Consider the following 19,082-nt stretch of genomic DNA (forward strand, 5'->3'; position numbering starts at 1 on the left):
AGAGCTCTTCATCTGCAGAACTGCTCCCATTTCACTAGTGTCTAAAGAGAGATTATTAAAGAGTTCCGTAACCATGGTAAGGTGGGCTGGACTGGAATTATTGACATTGTTTGCATCTCTTGCACATATTAAGCCTGACTCAATGGAACTCATCTGATTCCATCTGAGATTATGATCTCATTGTGCTAGGCACTGTGCATACAGGTAAAAAGACAGCTAGTCCTTGCCCCAAAGAGTTGACAATCACAGACAAAGGAGGCATTATTATCTCCACTCTCCAGATGGGGAGCTGAGGCACACAGAGAGATTAATAGCCAGGTTTTCAACAGTGCCAGAATTGTACATGCTGTTTTTCAGTGGGATTAGCCATGCACTTTGGAAAGCCATGTCTCCAAGATGTCATGCAGGAAACATAACCAGGAATTCAACGCAGGATTCCTGAATCCGAGTCCAATACTTTAAGCACAGAGCTTCCAAACAGAGCTCTCTACATCTTAATCACATGTTGCAAGATATCAGATTAGCCCCTATTCTCGTCCTTGTACTGGTGCAATGGCACTTGATGTAATGGGAGCTCAGTGCCTTTGAAATTCCAGATCACTTATCTAGGTGGCTAAATCAGGATTTAGAAACCTAATTTTAGGCTCCTATTTTTTTATATCAATCTTGGCCACTGTATTTCCCTATATTTAGACTAGGAAAAAATGAGGCAAATCACTGTGGTGTGACACATAGAAAAGCCCAGGTTATAACTGAAGGATGCTTTCTACTTCGTGGCTCTAAAACTAGCAGAACTAGCTGCAGGAGGAGTTCTGAAGAGCAGAAATAAATTCAGTTGCCATAGAGCTTAGTAAGAGGAATGGCACCCCCCCCCCCAGTTGCCAGCATAGTCCATGGGTGTAATTTAGAGCAGCCTTGAGAGCATGCTGACCTAGGAAGGACAACTACCCCAGTGCACAAATAGGTCAGAAATGGGGAAGTGCAAAAAGAGTTTAAAGCCTTATTCCTGAATTGCGCTGCATAGTCCTGGATTCTTGCCTATACCGAGCTGAGTTTCTAATGATGCCCAATGTACACTGTGAAGATCTGAAGACAGAGTTTTGCTGAAATGAAGAAATGTGATTCCCCAGAGGTAAAATGCAATGCAGTGTAATCATAAAATAAGCCTCTCCCTTTTGGGCAGAAGGAACGCACATGAGATTAGATGCCAATTCGCCAGCAATAGATTGTTTCTTAAAGGAATATCTGGCTCTGTGCCCCAGATGGACTGAGAATGATGTAACTGTTTATTTCAATACAGAACCAAAGACTGAACTGGCTAATGTACTACGAGCAAAGAGAAATATTAAATCCTCCCAGATCCTTCCACAGCAGCATTCAACTTGTGTGGATCTACACCGTGCACCAGAAGGGAACAAAAGAGACATTCCTGGGATGGGAGCAGGTGAGCCTGCAGAATGAGGATAACTCAGGTTTCTAAAGCACCTTTTAACCAAAAGGATCTTCGTGCACCTTACAGCTGATGCGTGTGTGTAGATTGAAATGATTATTTTGCCAGTTGAGGATCTGGCCTAGAGAGAGAGATGAATCACTTTCACCAGTAAGAGCTGATTACTATAAATGAATTCTCTCTCAGAACTGAAACAGTTACATGAAACTAAACGTATGGTTCAAGTTTTACATGGCTATGAAATGTATGGATGAAATCCTGATTCCATTAATTCGAATGCCAGTTTTGCCACTCATTTCAATGAAGCCAATGTCACCCAGAACACCTTTTTTGTTTGTTTGTTTGTTTGTTTGTTTGTTTGTTTGTTTGTTTAAATCCTCCAGGATCTCAGTTTTCAAGCTTCTCTTCCAGGTTTGAAGAACAATGTTGCCGAAATATGGTTATAATCAGAAAAAAGGGCCATGGAAAAATGGTTTATTTACTCATCCAGTCTGTTGCATGTTTTTTTCCCCTGATCATATCTTCCTGTGCTATTAACATTTCAAGAGCAGAATCAGCATATATTAGCAACAGATAGTTCTAACAGGCACTAGCTTCCAGGAAATCAATTGCAAGTGGTCACTTTGAAGTAAGGCTATAGGCAAAATGGTAACTTAAAAATGATATTATGAGGGTCATTCTGTCAAGATACTTAGATGACTCCCTTCACTATAGTATGTTGACTCCCTCTCAAGTAACCCAGACCAGATTTGCTCTGTTTACAAGCCATAAATAAGCCTGCCTGAAAAATGTCACCCCCCTGGATCTGAACATGATTATTATTTATTCTCACTTTATCACCATCAATGTGCTCAGCACTTAAATGGTTATAAGAATTGTGACAGTCCCTGTCCCAAATAGATTATATTCCCAACTCTCTGTAAGGGGGAGGGGGATGCTTGGGCCACACCCCTCTCCTCAACATTTTCTATTGATTAGTTTAAATGGATCCCCACTCAGCATGCTGGCTTTTGTGAATGCCATTCTCAGATGTGCATTGTATAGGGAACCTGGGTTCTGAAAATTACTAGGTAGCAAGGTGCCTGAAAGCATGGTACTGCAGTGCCTAAGTGCCTTTTATGAATCTAGCTCTTAGGTTCCTAAATCTCATTAAAATCAATGGGGCCTAGGTGCCTAAATGTGTAAAGGTACATCTCTACTTCTGGCTGGAAGTAGAATTCCCTGATCTAGGATACATAGCTGCACTAGCTCTGATGGACCTAGCATGTTAAAAATAGTAGCTGCATCAATGCAAGCAGTGGGAAGGGCTAGCCATGCAGGTACGTGCCTAGCACCCCAGATAGATATGTTTTCAGGGTGGCTAGCCCTTCCCACCACCTCTACACTTTGTTTTTAGTACACAAGTTTGATCAGGTCTAGAGTGGGTATGTCTCCCTGAACTGGGAATTACATCCCCCAGTTGAAGGGTACCATGCCTTAAATTGCTTCTGAATATGAGATGATGACTTGTAAGTCAATTTAGTGCTTTTTTAACAACTTTATAAATATTATATGTTTCTATGATGGATGTTACTGCTGATTGGCTATGAATTGTGCACACAGCTGGTTTATGGGTATAAGAGTAGGGCAACATTTTTTCACAAACTTTTGGGGTGAAAAATGAAGATTCGGCGACACTGAAAAGTTTCACAAATATGTGTTGGTTTCATCAAATTGTTTGTATAGAAAACAAAAACAATTTACATGACCTTGGGCATTTTATTTCAACACTGACAAAATGTTTTGGATTTTTAATATTTCTTTTAATTTTATTTTTTTAATTCAAAACTTATTTACACGATGGCGCCAAACTTAAAAAAAAACTAGTTATTTACTCAGGAATAGCCATGATGTCATCCTTTGTCATTTAGGCCAGGGCTACACTAAAAGGGAAGGTTGACTTCGTATACACAACTCTAACTACTTTAATTATGTAGCTGCAGTTGATGTATCTTAAATCATGTTTTTGCATCGTCCACACAGTGGGAGGTCAACAGGAGCACATGCTCCCATCGGTTTCCCTTACTCCTCGTGAAGAACAGAACTACTGGTGCTGACAGGGAAGTCATAGAATCATAGAATAATAGGACTGGAAGGGACCTCGAGAGGTCATCGAGTCAGCCCCCCGCCCTCAAGGCAGGATCAAGCTCCGTCTACACTATCCCAAGGACTATAAGTCCTTTCAGTTTGAATTATTGTGTCTTCACTAGACCCGCTAAATCAATCCCTGCGGCAGCATCCATCTTCCATGTAATGTACGCATGGCCTTAGACTAGGGCAGGGACTGCTATGGACTATATGAATTCTCTCTCTGAGCTGACAATGTACAGGTGAGTGGATGTGTGGTTCAAGTTTTGTAAATGTCTATCGTGTCCATTCATTTCAGTGTCAGTTTCACAAAGGGCATAGCACACACAGCCTCCAGCCGGGGTGAGCTTTCTAGCTGCTATTGCAGCATAAATGATTAACAATAATAGGACATATGACTAGCTAGTATGCACCAATGGTGAAGCAATCTGGAGGTTCCAGTAGGCAAGTGTAGTGAGCAGGGTTGGCCTCTCACTGACCCTGAGGCGGAAGAACCCCTCTCTGAGTCTGGGTGGGCTGAAAGGTCAGCTCAGTAGGAGGGCAGCTGTCGGATGGAGATGCCGAGGAGTTGGCCGAGGCAGATGACTGGCCCGGGCCACCAGGCCTAGGCGTTGAAGAGGAGACCCTTTTGTCCCTATGCCTAAACTTAGACCAGACAGACTCTGTGAACCAATCACTGCCTGTGAACCAGGTACAAACTGAGGGGGAATCTGGAAGTGGCCCAGGGGAAGCAGAGGATGGTCAGGTGGACCTGATCACCCTTTAAGGCATGTCAGCATGCTTTGGAATGGATTCCCTGATGACCCCAGTGGCCACCAAGGCAGCCACTGCTAGGGCCCTGGTCCAGGACACGGTGGAGTAGGGAGGGCCCACGTCCCCCCTGCCAACCCTATATTGGGTGGCAGTCTCCCCCTTCCCACCTGTGCCGTGAAAGCTGTTTGCCTGCCTGCCTTCGGGCCCCTTGTCTTAAAGGGGCCACCAGGCTAGGAAGTACAGGCCCGAGCACTGGGCAGGGGCTTAGGACTGAGTAAGAACTCTTACAGCAAGCCATTCTACTACAGTAAGTTAACGTGAGGCTGATAATTCTACTATGCTTTGTGCATACCTACGAGTTAGCCCGGGCACTTTTTCATACTCTCCAGGGCTGGACCTTTTCACTGCAGTCCCTTTTCTGTAGGCCTTTTCATGGCTACATGATTTGAACAGGTATATAAAATCACAAGCCAAAGAGCAGAACTTTCCCCCTCTTTTCCTTGTTTTGCTCCTCTAGCATTTTTTGTTCTTGTTTTTATTTAATCTTTTCTTATAATGATTTGCTGATCAAACACAACTCCCTGAGAGGTCACAGCAAAAGCAGAGACCCTCAGGGCCATGGAGCTGGCAGTGGGCTCCACCAATCAGCAGAAAATATTGCTTCCACCTGTACACACTGGATTGACTCCTCCATTGTCAACTGCTGAGTCCATTTCTCAGCCCATCCATGAACCCTGACTGAACTGCACATATATTCTGGAACTGGGTATCTCCCTCCCCACACCTCCCCTAAATTTGTGGATTGCATAAGGAGGCTAGATTGAGTTTCATCTTATTTTAATTAGCACCCACCACAAAAGCAGAGTGAGCAAGAGAGGAAATACTGCAGTTTATGTGTTTTGATATTTGCCATACTTCTCCAAAATACAGCATTCAACTGTGTGCCTTAGGATACATATAAATTCATTTTTTATCTAATTTGTCTGAGATCTAAGCTTCCTGTGGAGGTCTGAGATCAAAGGATCTGATTCCGTCTGATGTCGGCTCTGACACATAATGTGTGCTGACTTAGTTCTGTCTATAAACTCGCAGTGGGAGGCTGCCATTTTCCCTTGGCACCTTTACATAGTGAACTTTTATTTCAGCTGGGGAGGCTGTCAGGTATAGCGTTGATTGGCGCTATCGTGTAAATAATTCATGGAGAGACTTTTCTCAGAAAAAGGAAATCCAGCCACTTACAGTCTTTTAGGAATAGTTGCAAGACAAAAAGATTCCCCAATATGTTCAAATCTAAACAAGGATAACAATATCTTAAGTGAATTTAAGGCGTGCGACTTGAAATGTCTAATGTTTGATTTCCCCTTATTTAAAATAATGTTGGTTTTGGAGAAAGAGACAATCAAAGCTACAGTCATTTTTGTTTAGTTTCTGCTTTATGCTTTTCCCTGTGAAGAAATCTCCTCTTTCTAATCCAGTGGAATGTTTGGGATCTTTATTATTTTTACTGTGACAATGAATAATACTTAGATTACAAAATCTTATGAGTAGAGACCATCCCTTTGTTATATATTTGTAGAGAGCCTAACACAGTGGTACTGGAGTCTTAGGCACTGCAGCAATATGGATGATGATGATGGGTATACCAACAGATGTATAGCATTTAAAGCCAAAGGGAACCTGTCAATCATCTTTTTTAACCTTCTGTATAACACAGACCATTACATTTCACCCAGTTACCTCTGTATTGTGCTTAATAACTTGTGTGACATGCAAGCACAACTTCCCAAAACAAATCTAGTCTTGACCTGAAGAGGTCAAGGAATGGAGAATGCTCACTTTCCTTCTCTCCCTGCTAAAAAAAAATAGGACTTCTTTCTCATTTGAATTTTTCTTGCTTCTGCTTCCAGCCTGTGACTCTTTATTAACCTTTCTCTGCTAGACTGAAGAGCCCTTTAGTGCCTAATATTTTCTCCCCATTAAGTTACCTATAAACTGTAATAAAAGTCACCCCTTTGTCTTCTTTTTGAGAAGCTAAACAGGCTGAATTCTTTAAAATAGAATCATAGAAACCTAGGGCTGGAAGAGACCTCAGGAGTCATTGAGTCCAGCCTCTTGCCCAACGCAGGACCAATCCCAACTAAACCATCCCAGCCAGGGCTTTGTCAAGCCGGAACTTAAAAACCTCTAAGGATTGAGAATCCACCACCTCCCTAGGAAACCCATCCCAGTGCTTCACCACCCTCCTAGTGAAATAGTTTTTCCTGATATCCATCCTAGACCTCCCCCACTGTAACTTGAGACCATTGCTTCTTGTTTTGCCATCCGTCACCACTGAGAACAGCCTCTCTCCATCAGAAGTCTCTCATTGGAAGGCATTTGTCCCCACCCGTTGAATCATTTTTATCTTTCTTTTCTGAACCCTCTCCAATTTTTCAGCATGTTTTTAAGGTCAGCCCCAGAACTGTGTGCTGTATTTCCATATCCAGTTCAGCAATGCCAAATACAGCTGTAAAATCAGCTCTCTACTCCCAGTCACTACTCCTCTATTTATACAGCCCAGGATTTCATTCGCCATTCTGCCATACCATTGGCCTGGAAGCTCATGTTCACTATGATCCCTAAATCCTATTCGGAGCCACTTTTCACAGGTACACCCCTCCAGCCTGCATTGCTGGTTCCTAGACACATAACTTTGCATTTGGCTGTATTCAGAGAAAATGTGTTGTGTCTGAACCGTCTCTACCCCACCAAGTGATTCAGATCATGCTGTGTGACTGCCCTATCATCAAGATTATGTACCATGCTATCAATATGTGTGTCATCCACACATTTTATCAGCACTGATTTTTGTATGTATTCCCATTTATTGATGATAGTGTTGAACAGTGTCAGGTCCAATACTAATCCCTGCAAAACCTCAAGGCTACGTCTACACTGGCACCCTTTTCCGGAAATGCTTAAAACGGAACAGTTTTCCGTTATAAGTATTTCCGGAAAAAGCACTTTTTCATCTTTTCAGGCAGGATGCTTTTCCTGAAAAGCACTTTTTCCGGAAAAGCGTCCGTGGCCAATCTAGACGCGCCTTTCTGCAAAAAAGCCCCGATCGTCATTTTCACGATCGGGGCTTTTTTGCGGAAAACACTACTGTGCTGTCTACACTGGCCCTTTTCCGGAACAGTTTTCCGGAAAAAGGGCTTTTGCCCGAATGGGAGCAGCATAGTATTTCCAGAAAAGCGGCTGATTTCTTACAGTAGATTGTCAATGCTTTTCCGGAAATTCAAGGGGCCAGTGTAGACAGCTGGCAAATTATTCTGGAAAAGTGGCTGATTTTCCAGAATAAGTGGCCAGTGTAGACACAGCCCAATAGAAACACTCATCCTGAGGATGATACCCTGTTGGAAATTCTGTTTGGAGAGCTATCAATTCACCAGTTGGATCATGTCCTTAATTGGTAGCATATGTGTTAATTTCTTAAACAGAATGCCAGGAAGTATTAAATCTTACAGAAAGTCTGAGTCATAATCCATTTATGCAGTTACCTTTGTGAACCAAACTTGCAATCTCCTCAAAGAATGAGATCACGTTTGCTAAATCTTGTTTGCCATATAAAAAGATAAGGACATCACCAGTCTGAAAAGAACTTGATCTGAATTAAATGCAGTATAAGGATTTCACTGTATTAAGAGACCAGGCCCTCAAGTCAGTATGGACTTCTAATGTTTGTTCTCAGTACCACATCTTACATTTGTATATTTGTCTGGTAGCACTTTAAAGACTAACAAAATATGTAGATGGTATCATGAGCTTTCGTGGTTGTGCCCACAAAAGCTCGTGATACCATCAACATGTTTTGTTAGTCTATAAAGAGCTACCAGACCATTTGTTGTTTTTTAAGTTTATCCTGTACAGACTAACTCAGGGTACGTCTACACTACAGCGCTAGTTCGAACTAACTTAGTTCGAATTAGTTAATTCGAACTAAGCTAGTTCGAACTAGCGCATCTAGAACTAAAAACTAGTTCGAACTAGCGTTTTGCTAGTTCGAACTAGCGCGTCCACACTGATTGGACGCAGGGGGGCATTTAAGGGCAGCTGAAACCGGTTCTGGCAGGGCATCAGGTCAGCAGTTGCTTTGTGTGGCTGCTGTCTGAGGCTATCTGAGGCTCGTGCTTAAAGGGACCCCCCCTGGACAGCCGGTTCTCAGCTTTTCCTGCTTGTTTGCCAACCTCGCCGAGGGACAGCAAAGCGTCGGTCTCTGTGCCCGTCTGTGTCGGTGCTTCCCTTCGGGGGGGGCCGCCGCAGGTGGCAACATGGAGCCACGGCTCGCCCTGCACCTTCTGGTGCACGTTCTGGACTTGCTGCTGCAAGCCTGCCAGCAATGGCTCGAGGCTGCCTGGCACCACCTGGGGAACGTCAGCCCCCTGCCTCTCCGCCTGGCCGCCCTGGGGGCCGTGGAGGAGCCGCGGCGGCGCCCCGGCACCGGCGTGCCCCGCCGCATCTGGCGTCTGGACACCAGCAGCGACTGGTGGGACCGCATCGTCCTGGAGCGCTGGGACGACCGACAGTGGACCCAGAACTTTAGGATGAGGAGGGACACCTTCCTGGAGCTCTGCGAGTGGCTCGCCCCTGCCCTGCAAAGAAGGGACACTCGCATGAGGCCCGCCATCCCCCTCCAGAAGCGGGTGGCCATCGCCCTCTGGAAGCTCTCCACGCCGGACAGCTACCGATCCGTCGGGAACCAGTTCGGCGTGGGGAGATCCACTGTCGGAGCAGTGCTCATGCAGGTACGGCGCTCGTCGGCCACCGAGCCGGGGGGGAGGGGGGCTGCGAGGAGGGGATGGGCCGCCCCAGGGACAAAGGGGGGGGCGGGAGGAGGCGAAGGCGCCCCGCACCGGAGGGGTCGGGCTGTCCCGGCCGTACTACACGCCGCCAGGGGGGTTGCTTCCGGGAGTGGGGCGCGGGGCACTGCCAGGGCACGCACGCTCCCAGCCACCCGGGCGCCCCACTGATTGACGCTTTGCTGTGTCTCTCTCCGCAGGTGGTCAAGGCCATCAACCGGGTGCTGCTCCGCAGGGTGGTCCGCCTCGCCAACCCGGATGCCGTCATCCGGGGATTCGGCGCCCTCGGCTTCCCCAACTGCGGGGGGGCCATCGACGGGACGCACATCCCCATCCGTGCCCCGGAACACCAGGCGTCCCGGTACGTGAACCGCAAGGGGTACTTCTCCGTCATCCTGCAGGCCGTGTGTGACCACCGGGGACAGTTGACGGACATAAATGTGGGCTGGTCCGGCAAAGCACACGACGCCCGGGTGTACCGGAACTCCTCCGTGTGCCAGCGGCTGCAGGACGGGACCTTCTTCCCCGACCGCCACATCAGGGTCGGGGACGTGGACATGCCCGTCTGCCTGGTGGGGGATGCCGCCTACCCACTGCAGCCCTGGCTCATGAAGCCCTACACGGGACACCTCAATCCCTCCCGCCAGGCCTTCAATAACAGGCTGAGCAGGGCCCGCATCGTGGTGGAGGGGGCCTTCGGGCGACTGAAAGCCCGCTTTCGATGCCTCCTCACCCGTCTGGACCTGGCCGAGCACAACATCCCTCCCGTGGTGGCGGCATGTTGTGTGCTCCACAATTTGTGTGAGCGGAAGGGGGAGGCTTTCTTGCCAGCCTGGATGGCTGAGGCTGACCGCATGGCTGGACACTACGGTCAGCCCCGCACCGCCGCCGTCCGGGAAGCCCAGCGGGGGGCCATCCGGATCCGGGAAGCCCTGCGGGAGAGCTTCCAGGTGGAGGAGGAGGAGGACTGACCTCTCCCTGCATGCCCCACCGGGGCCTTCTTCCACCCTACCCCCCCCTTCCCCTTTCCCCTCCCTACCTACTGTCAAATAAAGACACCTGTTTTTCCAACAAAAACGTCTGTTTATTTCAGAGAACTGGGGTGGGGGAGGGAGGAATGAAGGTGGGAGAAGGGAGGGGGAAACCTGGGACGAGGGAGCTGGAAGGGGAGGGGAGGGAAGGGAGGAAGGGAAAGGAAAGCTCAGGGGTGGGAGTCTGGGTGCCTCTCCCGTCTCGCCACACTGCGGGTCCGGGGGCGTCGGTGGGGAATGGTTGTGGAGGGGGGGGCAGAGAGGACAGGGGGTGTGGAGGAAGCAGGAGCGGAAGCAGGAGGAGCAGGAGGAGCAGGGGGAGCAGGGGGAGCAAGAGGGGGAGCAAGAGGGGGAGCAGGGGGAGGAGGAAATGGAAAGCGGTCTAGCAGGCTCTGGAGGTGGCCTCGCAGGGCACGGCCCTGCTCCTCCAGGGCCTCCAGACTCCTCTGGCGCAGCCTGAGGTCCTCCTGGACCCAGTGGTCCTGGAGACGGAGCTGTCGGTCCAGGAACCGGAGATGCCGCCTCTGGTAGTCCTCCTGGTTCCTGGCTGTCCTGCTTGCCCGGGCGCGGGCGGCTGCTGCAGGCGGTGTGGTGCGCCCTGCAGGCCCCGGTGCTGCAGCTGTGGTGCAAGAAGACCAGCGGTCAATGACCCCAGGGGCCCAGGTGTGTGAAACCCAGCTCCCCTCTGCAAGGCCAGGGCCCCTGCAGGATCCCCAGCTGCTGCTCCGTAGTGGGCAAGGCCCAGGCGCACGGTCCCGGGGCTCCCTCTCGCCCCAGCCCCCCGTACACATAAGGGGAACACGAGGGTACTCACAGGTGGATGCCTCCCCGGCCTCTGATGATGCAGGCGAGCGGCTCTGTGGGGTGCCTCGGGGGTCCCGGGTCCTGGGAAGGCTGGCAGCAGGCTCCTGGCTCTCAGAGCCCTCTTCCTCCTCCTCGGTGTCCAGGAGCGGTCCCTCTGCCCCGGGGTCAATCACGTCCCGGGGGGCAGGGACGGCATGAGGCCCCAGGATGCGGTCCAGGGCATGGAAGTGGGGGCAGGCCTCCGGGTCAGCCCCTGGCAGGCAGGCCCGGGAGTAGGACTGCCGCAAGTCTTTAATCTTGCAGCGCACCTGCTCCCGGCTGCGCTGGTGGCCCCTGGCGGCCAGGCTGGCAGCCATGCGTCCATAGACGGCCGCGTTCCGGTGGCTAGTGCGGAGATCGTGGACATTTGAGGCTTCCCCCCAAACCTCGATGAGGTCCACGATCTCCGCACTTGACCAGGCGGGCGCCCGCCTTTTGCGCCCCCGGGCAGGCTCCCGGGAGCCGCCAGGCTGGTCGTGGGGAGCAGTGGAGGGCTGGGAGCCCTCGGATGGCTGGCTCATCCTGTGGCAGGTGCAGGCTGTGCAGGCACGGGTGCTGGCAGCCTTGCAACTGGCACAAAGTGAGTAGCCAGCCCGTGGCCCTTTAAGGGCTCCGGGGCCGGGAGGGGGGCAATAGAGTTTCCCTGGTGTTGGCCAGAGTGGCCACCAGGGAAACCTGGGAAGCCTTAGCCTCCCACTAGTTCGAACTAAAGGGCTACACAGCCCTTAGTTCGAACTAGCTAGTTCGAACTAGGCGTTAGTCCTCGTAAAATGAGGTTTACCTAGTTCGAACTAAGCTAGTTCGAATTAAGTTCGAACTAACGGAGCGCTAGTGTAGCGCATAGGAAAGTTAGTTCGAACTAACGTTTGTTCGAACTAACTTTCTAGTGTAGACATACCCTCAGCTACCCCCTGAAGCTTTTGTCTATTTGGCTAGATCTACACTACATGCTTCTTGTGCAAGAAGCCTTTTGTGCAAGAGTTTTTGCACAAAAACTTCTTGTGCAAGAGCACGTCCACTCCTCAAAGCACACTGCAAAAGCGATCTGCTTTTGTGCAAGAGAGTGTCCACACTGCATGGACGCTCTTGTGCAAGAAAGCTCTGATGGCCATTCCCAGAATGGCCATCACAGCACCTGTGCTTTTTCCTATAGGGGTTTCTTGCGCAAGAAACCCCTCTGGAGCATTCACACTTGCCTTTTTGCTCAAGAGCTCTTGTGCAAAAGGGAGTTATGCCTCGTAAAAGGAGGTTTACTTATGGTGGAAAAAGCCCTCTGTTCTGCCGTTTTATTCTTGATTTCCTTGCGTAGAAGTGCATTTGAGGTGTGGATGCTCCACGGGTTTTTGTGCAGAACCAGCTGTTTTTGCTCAAAAACCTTGTAGTGTAGACGTAGCCTTTGTGTATTTATATGGCTCCTGTCACTGTAAATAGATTTCATCCTCACTACACCTCTGGGAGATAAGGAAGTATCATTATCCCCATCTTACTGATAGGGTAGATTAAGTGACTTGCCCAAGGTCAGGCAGAAAGTCTATGGCTGAGCCAAGAATAAAATATTCAAGTTTACCCTCTAAAATACTGTGTCTTAATTCACTTTGTATCAGTGTAGCATATCTTCATTAGGGATCTGTGCCAGGTAATAACACCAATGTCATTCTAACAGAGCACTGCTTCCAAATATGGATGGGACGTACATTAGCATCCAAGGGGCATGTGCTGCAGATGGGTTGTTTTGCTAAGGGTATATCATGCTTGTTAGAGTGCATCAGACTGCGACCTCCTGTATATTGCAGGCTATTACATTTCACCCAGATACTCCTCCAGGCTTTGGTTAGAAAAAGCATTTCAGTCCTCAGGAACCGAAACCACTGCGTGGCCCAGGCAAAGCCCAGGAGAGTCTGAGATGCCACAAGCTTGAGGCCCATGCAACGTAGGCATCTCTCCCTGCCTGAACTATCCCCAATCCTTTAGCAAACGTTCAAAACATGACCAACAAAAGGGGCAGCACAGTTGGGATGCCCACGCCCCCATCTGCCATCAGGGTGGGTGGCGCCAGGCTGCATGAGACTGTTTCAAAAGATGATGGAGAATTATCAGTCACTTGTTGCTGGAAGGGACATCTGACCCCCTCCCCCCACTCCCGCCCAATCACTTTCTTCTTGATAGGTGCATTGGAAATTGGTGCTTCTTCAACCCACCCGTGTTGAGAGTACATTCAAGGAGTAGCAGCCAGGTCCACCATCCGTTTCCCATGCTCCGCCTTTCCCCTAGCCTGCTTCTTTCACTCACCCCCAGGGCTCTCAGGGTGAATGGGTCTCCATTGGAGCTGCCTAGCACTGAGCACCGTGTCACAGGTCCTCTTCCCAGACTTGAAGATGCGTCCTCGACTCACCTCAGCAGGTGGGATGGCGGGAAGCACTTGGATTCCAGCTTCAGGGAATGAGAAACAGCTACAGCAGTAGCCTGAGGAGTGGGGGTTGGGAGCTCAGCCTATAGCTAGCTGGCTGCTTCCTCCCTCCCCATGCTGCACGGACACACGGTGAGTGCAACCAGCAGGTGACCTGAAGATCTGTGGGGGGGGGGGGGGGGGGACGAGATCCCCATGCATCACTACTAGTCCCTGCCAATTGAACCTGTGTGTGTATGGGGGGGGGGGGGGGAGATTCTTTCCCAACCCTAACTCTAGCAACCATTTAGAAACTGTGCATATGTGCAAGAAGACCCACTAGCCAGGCATCTAAAAGGATATTTTGTACCTGCTCTAAGCACTGTGCAACCTGCTCAATGTCCTATCTGCAGTTGTGGCCAATCCCTGATGCTTCAGAGGAAGGCTAACTCCCTTTCCCTTTCTGAATACACCTTGCAATCATACACCAGGGTTAAAAGTCCTTCCTGATCCTTCCAGGTACCTGGCTGAAGTCCTGAAACCTGGGATTTGATTGCAATCATTGCCTAAATGTGCAGTTGCAAGGGTTATAAGCATGCTGAGGACAATGCGGCAGAATATTACAGATAGACCTAAAAGCACCCACAAAGACGGGCTCCATTATGCTAGGCACTGTATAAACACAGAGGGAAAGATTCTGGCTCATGCATATTGCAACCTATATAAACCAAAGGGGAGAGAGGAAACAGATGCACAGGGAGATGGAGTGTTTTGTCCAAGGTCACACAAATGATTTGCCCACAATCAGTGGCCAAGCTTGTACTAGAAACAGCTTCTTCTCACTTCCCAGCCCAGTGCCCTCTCCCCGGGCCCGACTGGCTCACCCTAAGGCAGCAGGATCCCCTTGTCTCAGTTTGTAACACAAACCATGTTTTTTTTTCTGCCCACCAGCCCTGCAAACGCAGGGTCCGCTCTTGCTGCACTTGCCCAGCAAAGTTGCTATTGACGTGAGAGGGAGCGTTACCCGAGTAAGGACTGCAAGACTGCTTGTCGCTTGGGGTGCAGAAAGCACGCTGGGCTCTTCCTGCAGCTTGAATGATCCCCTCTTAGAAAGACTCTGCAGATGCAGCTTTCTGTGGGTGGCACATCAGGTGGGACTGAATCCGTAGCTGTGGTAGCTCTGCGGTGCTAAGGGAAGTAGCGGCCGGGATTTGTCACTTGGGGCGGGTGAACTAAGATGCTGTTGGTTGAGCTAAATTACACTAGTTCATTTATGTGCGTTACATAACTCGCGTTGACGTGACGTGACAGGATCACCACTTGCAGCGGTGTTGACGCCTCACTGTGTCGACGGGAGATGCTCTTCCAGTGACACGGTTTCCGCCTCCCAGGGAAGTCGAGTACAGATGCTGATGGGAGCATGCGCTGCATTGACTGGGCGTGGCTTCACCACACTTGCTCAGCTGACACCGCTGCATTGATCACAAAGGTGCTGACTGAGCGGGGATGTAGACATGAGCTACATCTGCATCAGCAGCATATATATGGGGTTTTATTTCTCTATTTTGCAAATATTTGAGCAACTGTATGAAGCACCAAACTAAGAGTAAGAAGCAGTCTGTCTGCATGCACCACATTGCAGGACTGGCGTGGTAGAAGCCAATGTCAGCTCAAAAGTCATTTGTGGCCAGAAATGTAGTTGCTTTACCTTGGTGGCACCTCAGAACCCCTCTGGTTATTAAGAATGTACTTTCCTTTTGTGCGTTCCACTTTGGTGACTGAAAATCTATGTTACTGCATCCACATTTGGGCTTTGTCTAGACTACAAGCCTCTTTCGAAAGAGAGTGTCTAGACTACAAGCAGATTTTTTGAAAAAGCGAGCCACTTTTTCGAAAGAGAGTCTAGATGCTCTCTTTCGAAAAAGCACAGTTTGCATTCAATAGCGCCTTTTTTTAAAAGAGTACTTTTGAAAAAAGGCGTTAGTCCTCATAAAATTGGTTTGACCGCAATCGAAAAAACTACCGCCTTCTTTCGATTTCCTTTTGAAAGAACATGGCTGCAGTCTAGATGCAGGTGAAGTTTTTTCGAAAAAAAGGCTACTTTTTTTCAAAAAAACTCTGTAGTCTGGACACATCCTTGCAGTTTCAGTCAACCCTACTTTAGTTTTTTGATCATTTTCTTTTTCATGTCATGTGGCCTTGTCTGAGTTCCAAACTCTGCAGGAGGAAAAGCATCAGACTTTACAGCAGTGGTCCCCAACACAGTGCCCACGGGTGCCATGGTGCCTGCCGGGGCATTTGTATGCGCCTGCCGAGTGACCGGGGCCGGCCCAAGTCATTCTTGGGCCCCGGGCACACGGCGCACGCGCAGCTCCCACCCCTGGCCACATGGTGCATACGTGGCCCCGCTCCTGGGCGCATGAGCGGCCCCGCCCCCAGCCGCATCGCCCATATGCGGCGCCACCACAGGCAAACGGCACGTGAGCGGCCCCAGGCACCCGGTAGCCCCAAAAGGTTGGTGACCACTGCTTTACAGCAAGCTTCCATTGAGAAATGGCTTACAGAAGGTTAATAAATGATTAATAGCTGCACATTTCAGACATGAATCGGATGTGGTATGGGTAGTTCTAAGCATCCTATTAGCCTGTTGACTCCATACCAATCGTTATCCCATGTATTGAAACTTCTCTTAATCAAGGATTATCCTTTGATCATGTTTTTGCAAAATGGCACCTGAATTGAAAATGTGAGGAAAAACAACTTGTCATTCGAATAATTTGTGTTAAGGGTAGAGACATTTAATAGCCCTATATTTTATATCAATATATTTTAGGAATTATTTATAAAGGGTGAATAAATGACAGATATTCTGTATATAGGCTGTGTCTACACTGGCACCTTTTTCCGGAAATGCTTAAAACGGAACAGTTTTCCATTATAAGTATTTCCAGAAAAAGAGCATCTACATTGGCAAGATGCTTTTCTGGAAAAGCCCTTTTTCTGGAAAAGTGTCCGTGGCCAATGTAGACGCACTTTTCTGGAAAAAAAGCCCCGATCGTCATTTTCGCAATTGGGGCTTTTTTTGCGGAAAAGACTACTGTGCTGTCTACACTGGCTCTTTTCCGGAACAGTTTTCCGGAAAAAGGACTTTTGCCCGAGCGGGAGCAGCATAGTTTTTCCGGAAAAGCAGCTGATTTCTTACAGTAAATCGTCACTTCTTTTCCGGAAATTCAAGGGGCCAGTGTAGACAGCTCGCAGCTTATTCCGGAAAAGTGGCTGCTTTTCCGGAATAAGTGGCCCAGTGTAGACACAGCCACTATGTTTAAAGACTGTTATAGAGTCCACTGGTTAAGTGCAATGTTGCCTTTACCAGTCATTTCCCAGGGGCACTGACCCCCACATTCCAGTTAGCAAGTGCAACAGAGGAAGTGAAGAGAAAGACAGGGAACAACTGGTAAGGTAAAGAGTAAAGGGGATTTTCTCTTGCAGATATGGAGGCAAATGGAGTCCCAGGAAACACAGTGAGAGAGAGAAAGGAGTTGCACCAACAGACGATGAAAGCTGTGTCAGTGAGGAAGATGAGCACTGTGGAACACAAAAGGAAGAGTGGAGAGAACTCATCAAAGGCTAGAAGACATGACAGCAGACATCTGTTAAATGGAAGAACAGCTTTGTGGGGTTCTCTGGAACTTCAGCAGCATCGTGCCAACGAGTTCTGGGACTGGAAGGACACTCGTCAGCAGCTCTTTGCTTGCACCCGTGGCCAAGAGATAGGAGGAGGGGAACCAATGTGTCAGAATGGGAACAGAGAGAGGGAGGGGACAGCTGTGGTGTCTTGAGAAGATATGTAAAAGAAAGAAGTATGAGCTGTGGCACATCAACATGAGATATTTTCTGTGAGGGAATCTGTTGGAACCTGATTCGCTGGTGTGATCAGAAAAAAGACATGTTAGCACTGGACATTTGCGGACAATTAACAGTGAAGATATGTTCTTAGTGGTTAAAGCAGTGATTTTAATATCTATCTATCTATCTATCTATCTATCTATCTATCTATCTATCTATCTATCTATCTATCTATCTATCTATCTATCTATCTATCTATCCTTAGTCCCAGATTTAACAAAGTAATTAAATCCATCACTAGTCAGAAAAACAAGTGCATATGTACCCTTCATAGTAACTTAAACACATGCATAAGTCAGGGGTGGGCAATAATTTTTTTTGGGGGGGGGACCACTCCCAAGATTTTGGATAGTGGCCAAGTACCACACTTTTCTGTGGTGGAGATATGGGATCTAGATGGAGGTTGGGTGCAGAAAGGTGCATGGGTAAGGGTGCAAGAGACAATGTGAGGTCTGAGAGGGAGTTTGGGTGAAGGAGGGGGTTGCAGCCTGGGTCAGGGGATTGCGGTATAGGGTCAGGGAAAGTGTATGGGTGCAGGAGAGGATTCTGGCCTATGGGAGGGGCTCTAGGTGAAGGTGCAAAGTCTGAGGGGGAACTGTGACTTGGAAGAAGGGACAAAGGGGGTGCAGGCTGCAGAGGGTTTGGATGGTTACCTGGAGCAACGGAATGGGATGCAGGGTCTGGGAGGGTATTTGGGTAGAGGAGATGATTCTGGCTTTGGGGTGGCTGTAAGAGGGGGTACAGGGGCTGGAAGGAAGAGTGCAGAGGGTTTGGATGGTGACCTGGGGAAGGGAGTTGGCATGCAGAAGGGGCAGGGGTGCCAGAGTCAGGCTCTGGCTGGGAGGCTCTGACTTACCTAAGTGTCTCTTGGCCAGCAGCCCTGCAGCACCCCTAAGACAGGCTGGGCTCCCTGCCTGCTGCAGCCCCAGATCGCATGAAACTACAGGCTGTTCCTACCATGTGGCTTTCAGCTATGGCAAGGGGCGCAAGGGGGAAGAGGCTTGTGTTTCCCCCATCCCTCAGGCCAATCTCTCATCTCCTATTAGCTGATTGTTTCTAGCCAATAGGAGCTGAGAGGTTGGCTGGGATCCATTCCTGATTGTTTCCAGCCAATAGGAGCTAAGGATTGAATAATAGAATCATAGATTCTATGATTGGGCTGTGAACGAAGTTTCCCCCTGCCTGCAGATCAGAGATCTGCACAGACTGTGCTTTAAACCACGGCAGCTGTGTGCCTGAGGATCCCGGCAGAGTGGTCCACGGGACGGATCCCGTGGCTTGGCGGGCTGGATCTGGCTCCTGGGCCGTATTTTGGCCAGCCCTGGCTTAAGTACTTTCCTGCATAGGGATGGATCTAAGTACCAGTTTAAAACTCAGAAGGTGCTCTGTTGAATTGGGGGTCAAACCCCATGAGTCCTTCAGGTCAGCAGCCTTCCCTTCTTGAATGTTTGGAAATGCCTGGCACATCATTGGCCACTACCATTGCTAGTAATGATAATGATTGGAGAGACTGGTCTCATTCAAAAGGCACCATCATGTTAATCTAATCTGACATCCTTATAACACCGGTCATAGGACTTCTGTGAAATAATTCCTGTTTGAAGTAGAGAACATCTTTTAGGAAAAAAAATCAGTCTGATGTAAAAGTTCCCAGTGATGAAAAATCCACCACATTCCTTGTCAAATTGTTCCAATGATTAATTATGCTCACTGTTAAAAACATGCTTTTTCCCCATCTGAATTTGTCT

The 19,082-nt window shown here is 48.8% G+C and overlaps 1 protein-coding gene across 10 annotated transcripts in view; it reads left to right on the forward strand.

The window, feature by feature from the left end:
• The window catches only part of PKHD1 (PKHD1 ciliary IPT domain containing fibrocystin/polyductin), a 409,604-nt gene extending 392,033 nt beyond the window's left edge, over positions 1-17,571 (forward strand). For all 10 annotated transcript variants that reach the window (XM_075923339.2, XM_075923341.2, XM_075923348.2 and 7 more), the window contains 2 exons: positions 1,301-1,444; positions 16,918-17,571. In XM_075923339.2, coding sequence (XP_075779454.2) covers positions 1,301-1,444; positions 16,918-17,267 — 494 coding nt within the window. In that variant the 3' untranslated portion in view covers positions 17,268-17,571. The remainder of the gene's footprint in view (positions 1-1,300; positions 1,445-16,917) is intronic.
• The last annotated feature ends 1,511 nt before the right edge of the window (positions 17,572-19,082 follow it).

The sequence above is a fragment of the Pelodiscus sinensis genome, chromosome 3, assembly GCF_052426305.1.
Source record: "Pelodiscus sinensis isolate ZL-2025 chromosome 3, ASM5242630v1, whole genome shotgun sequence".
NCBI classification, from domain to species: domain Eukaryota; kingdom Metazoa; phylum Chordata; order Testudines; family Trionychidae; genus Pelodiscus; species Pelodiscus sinensis.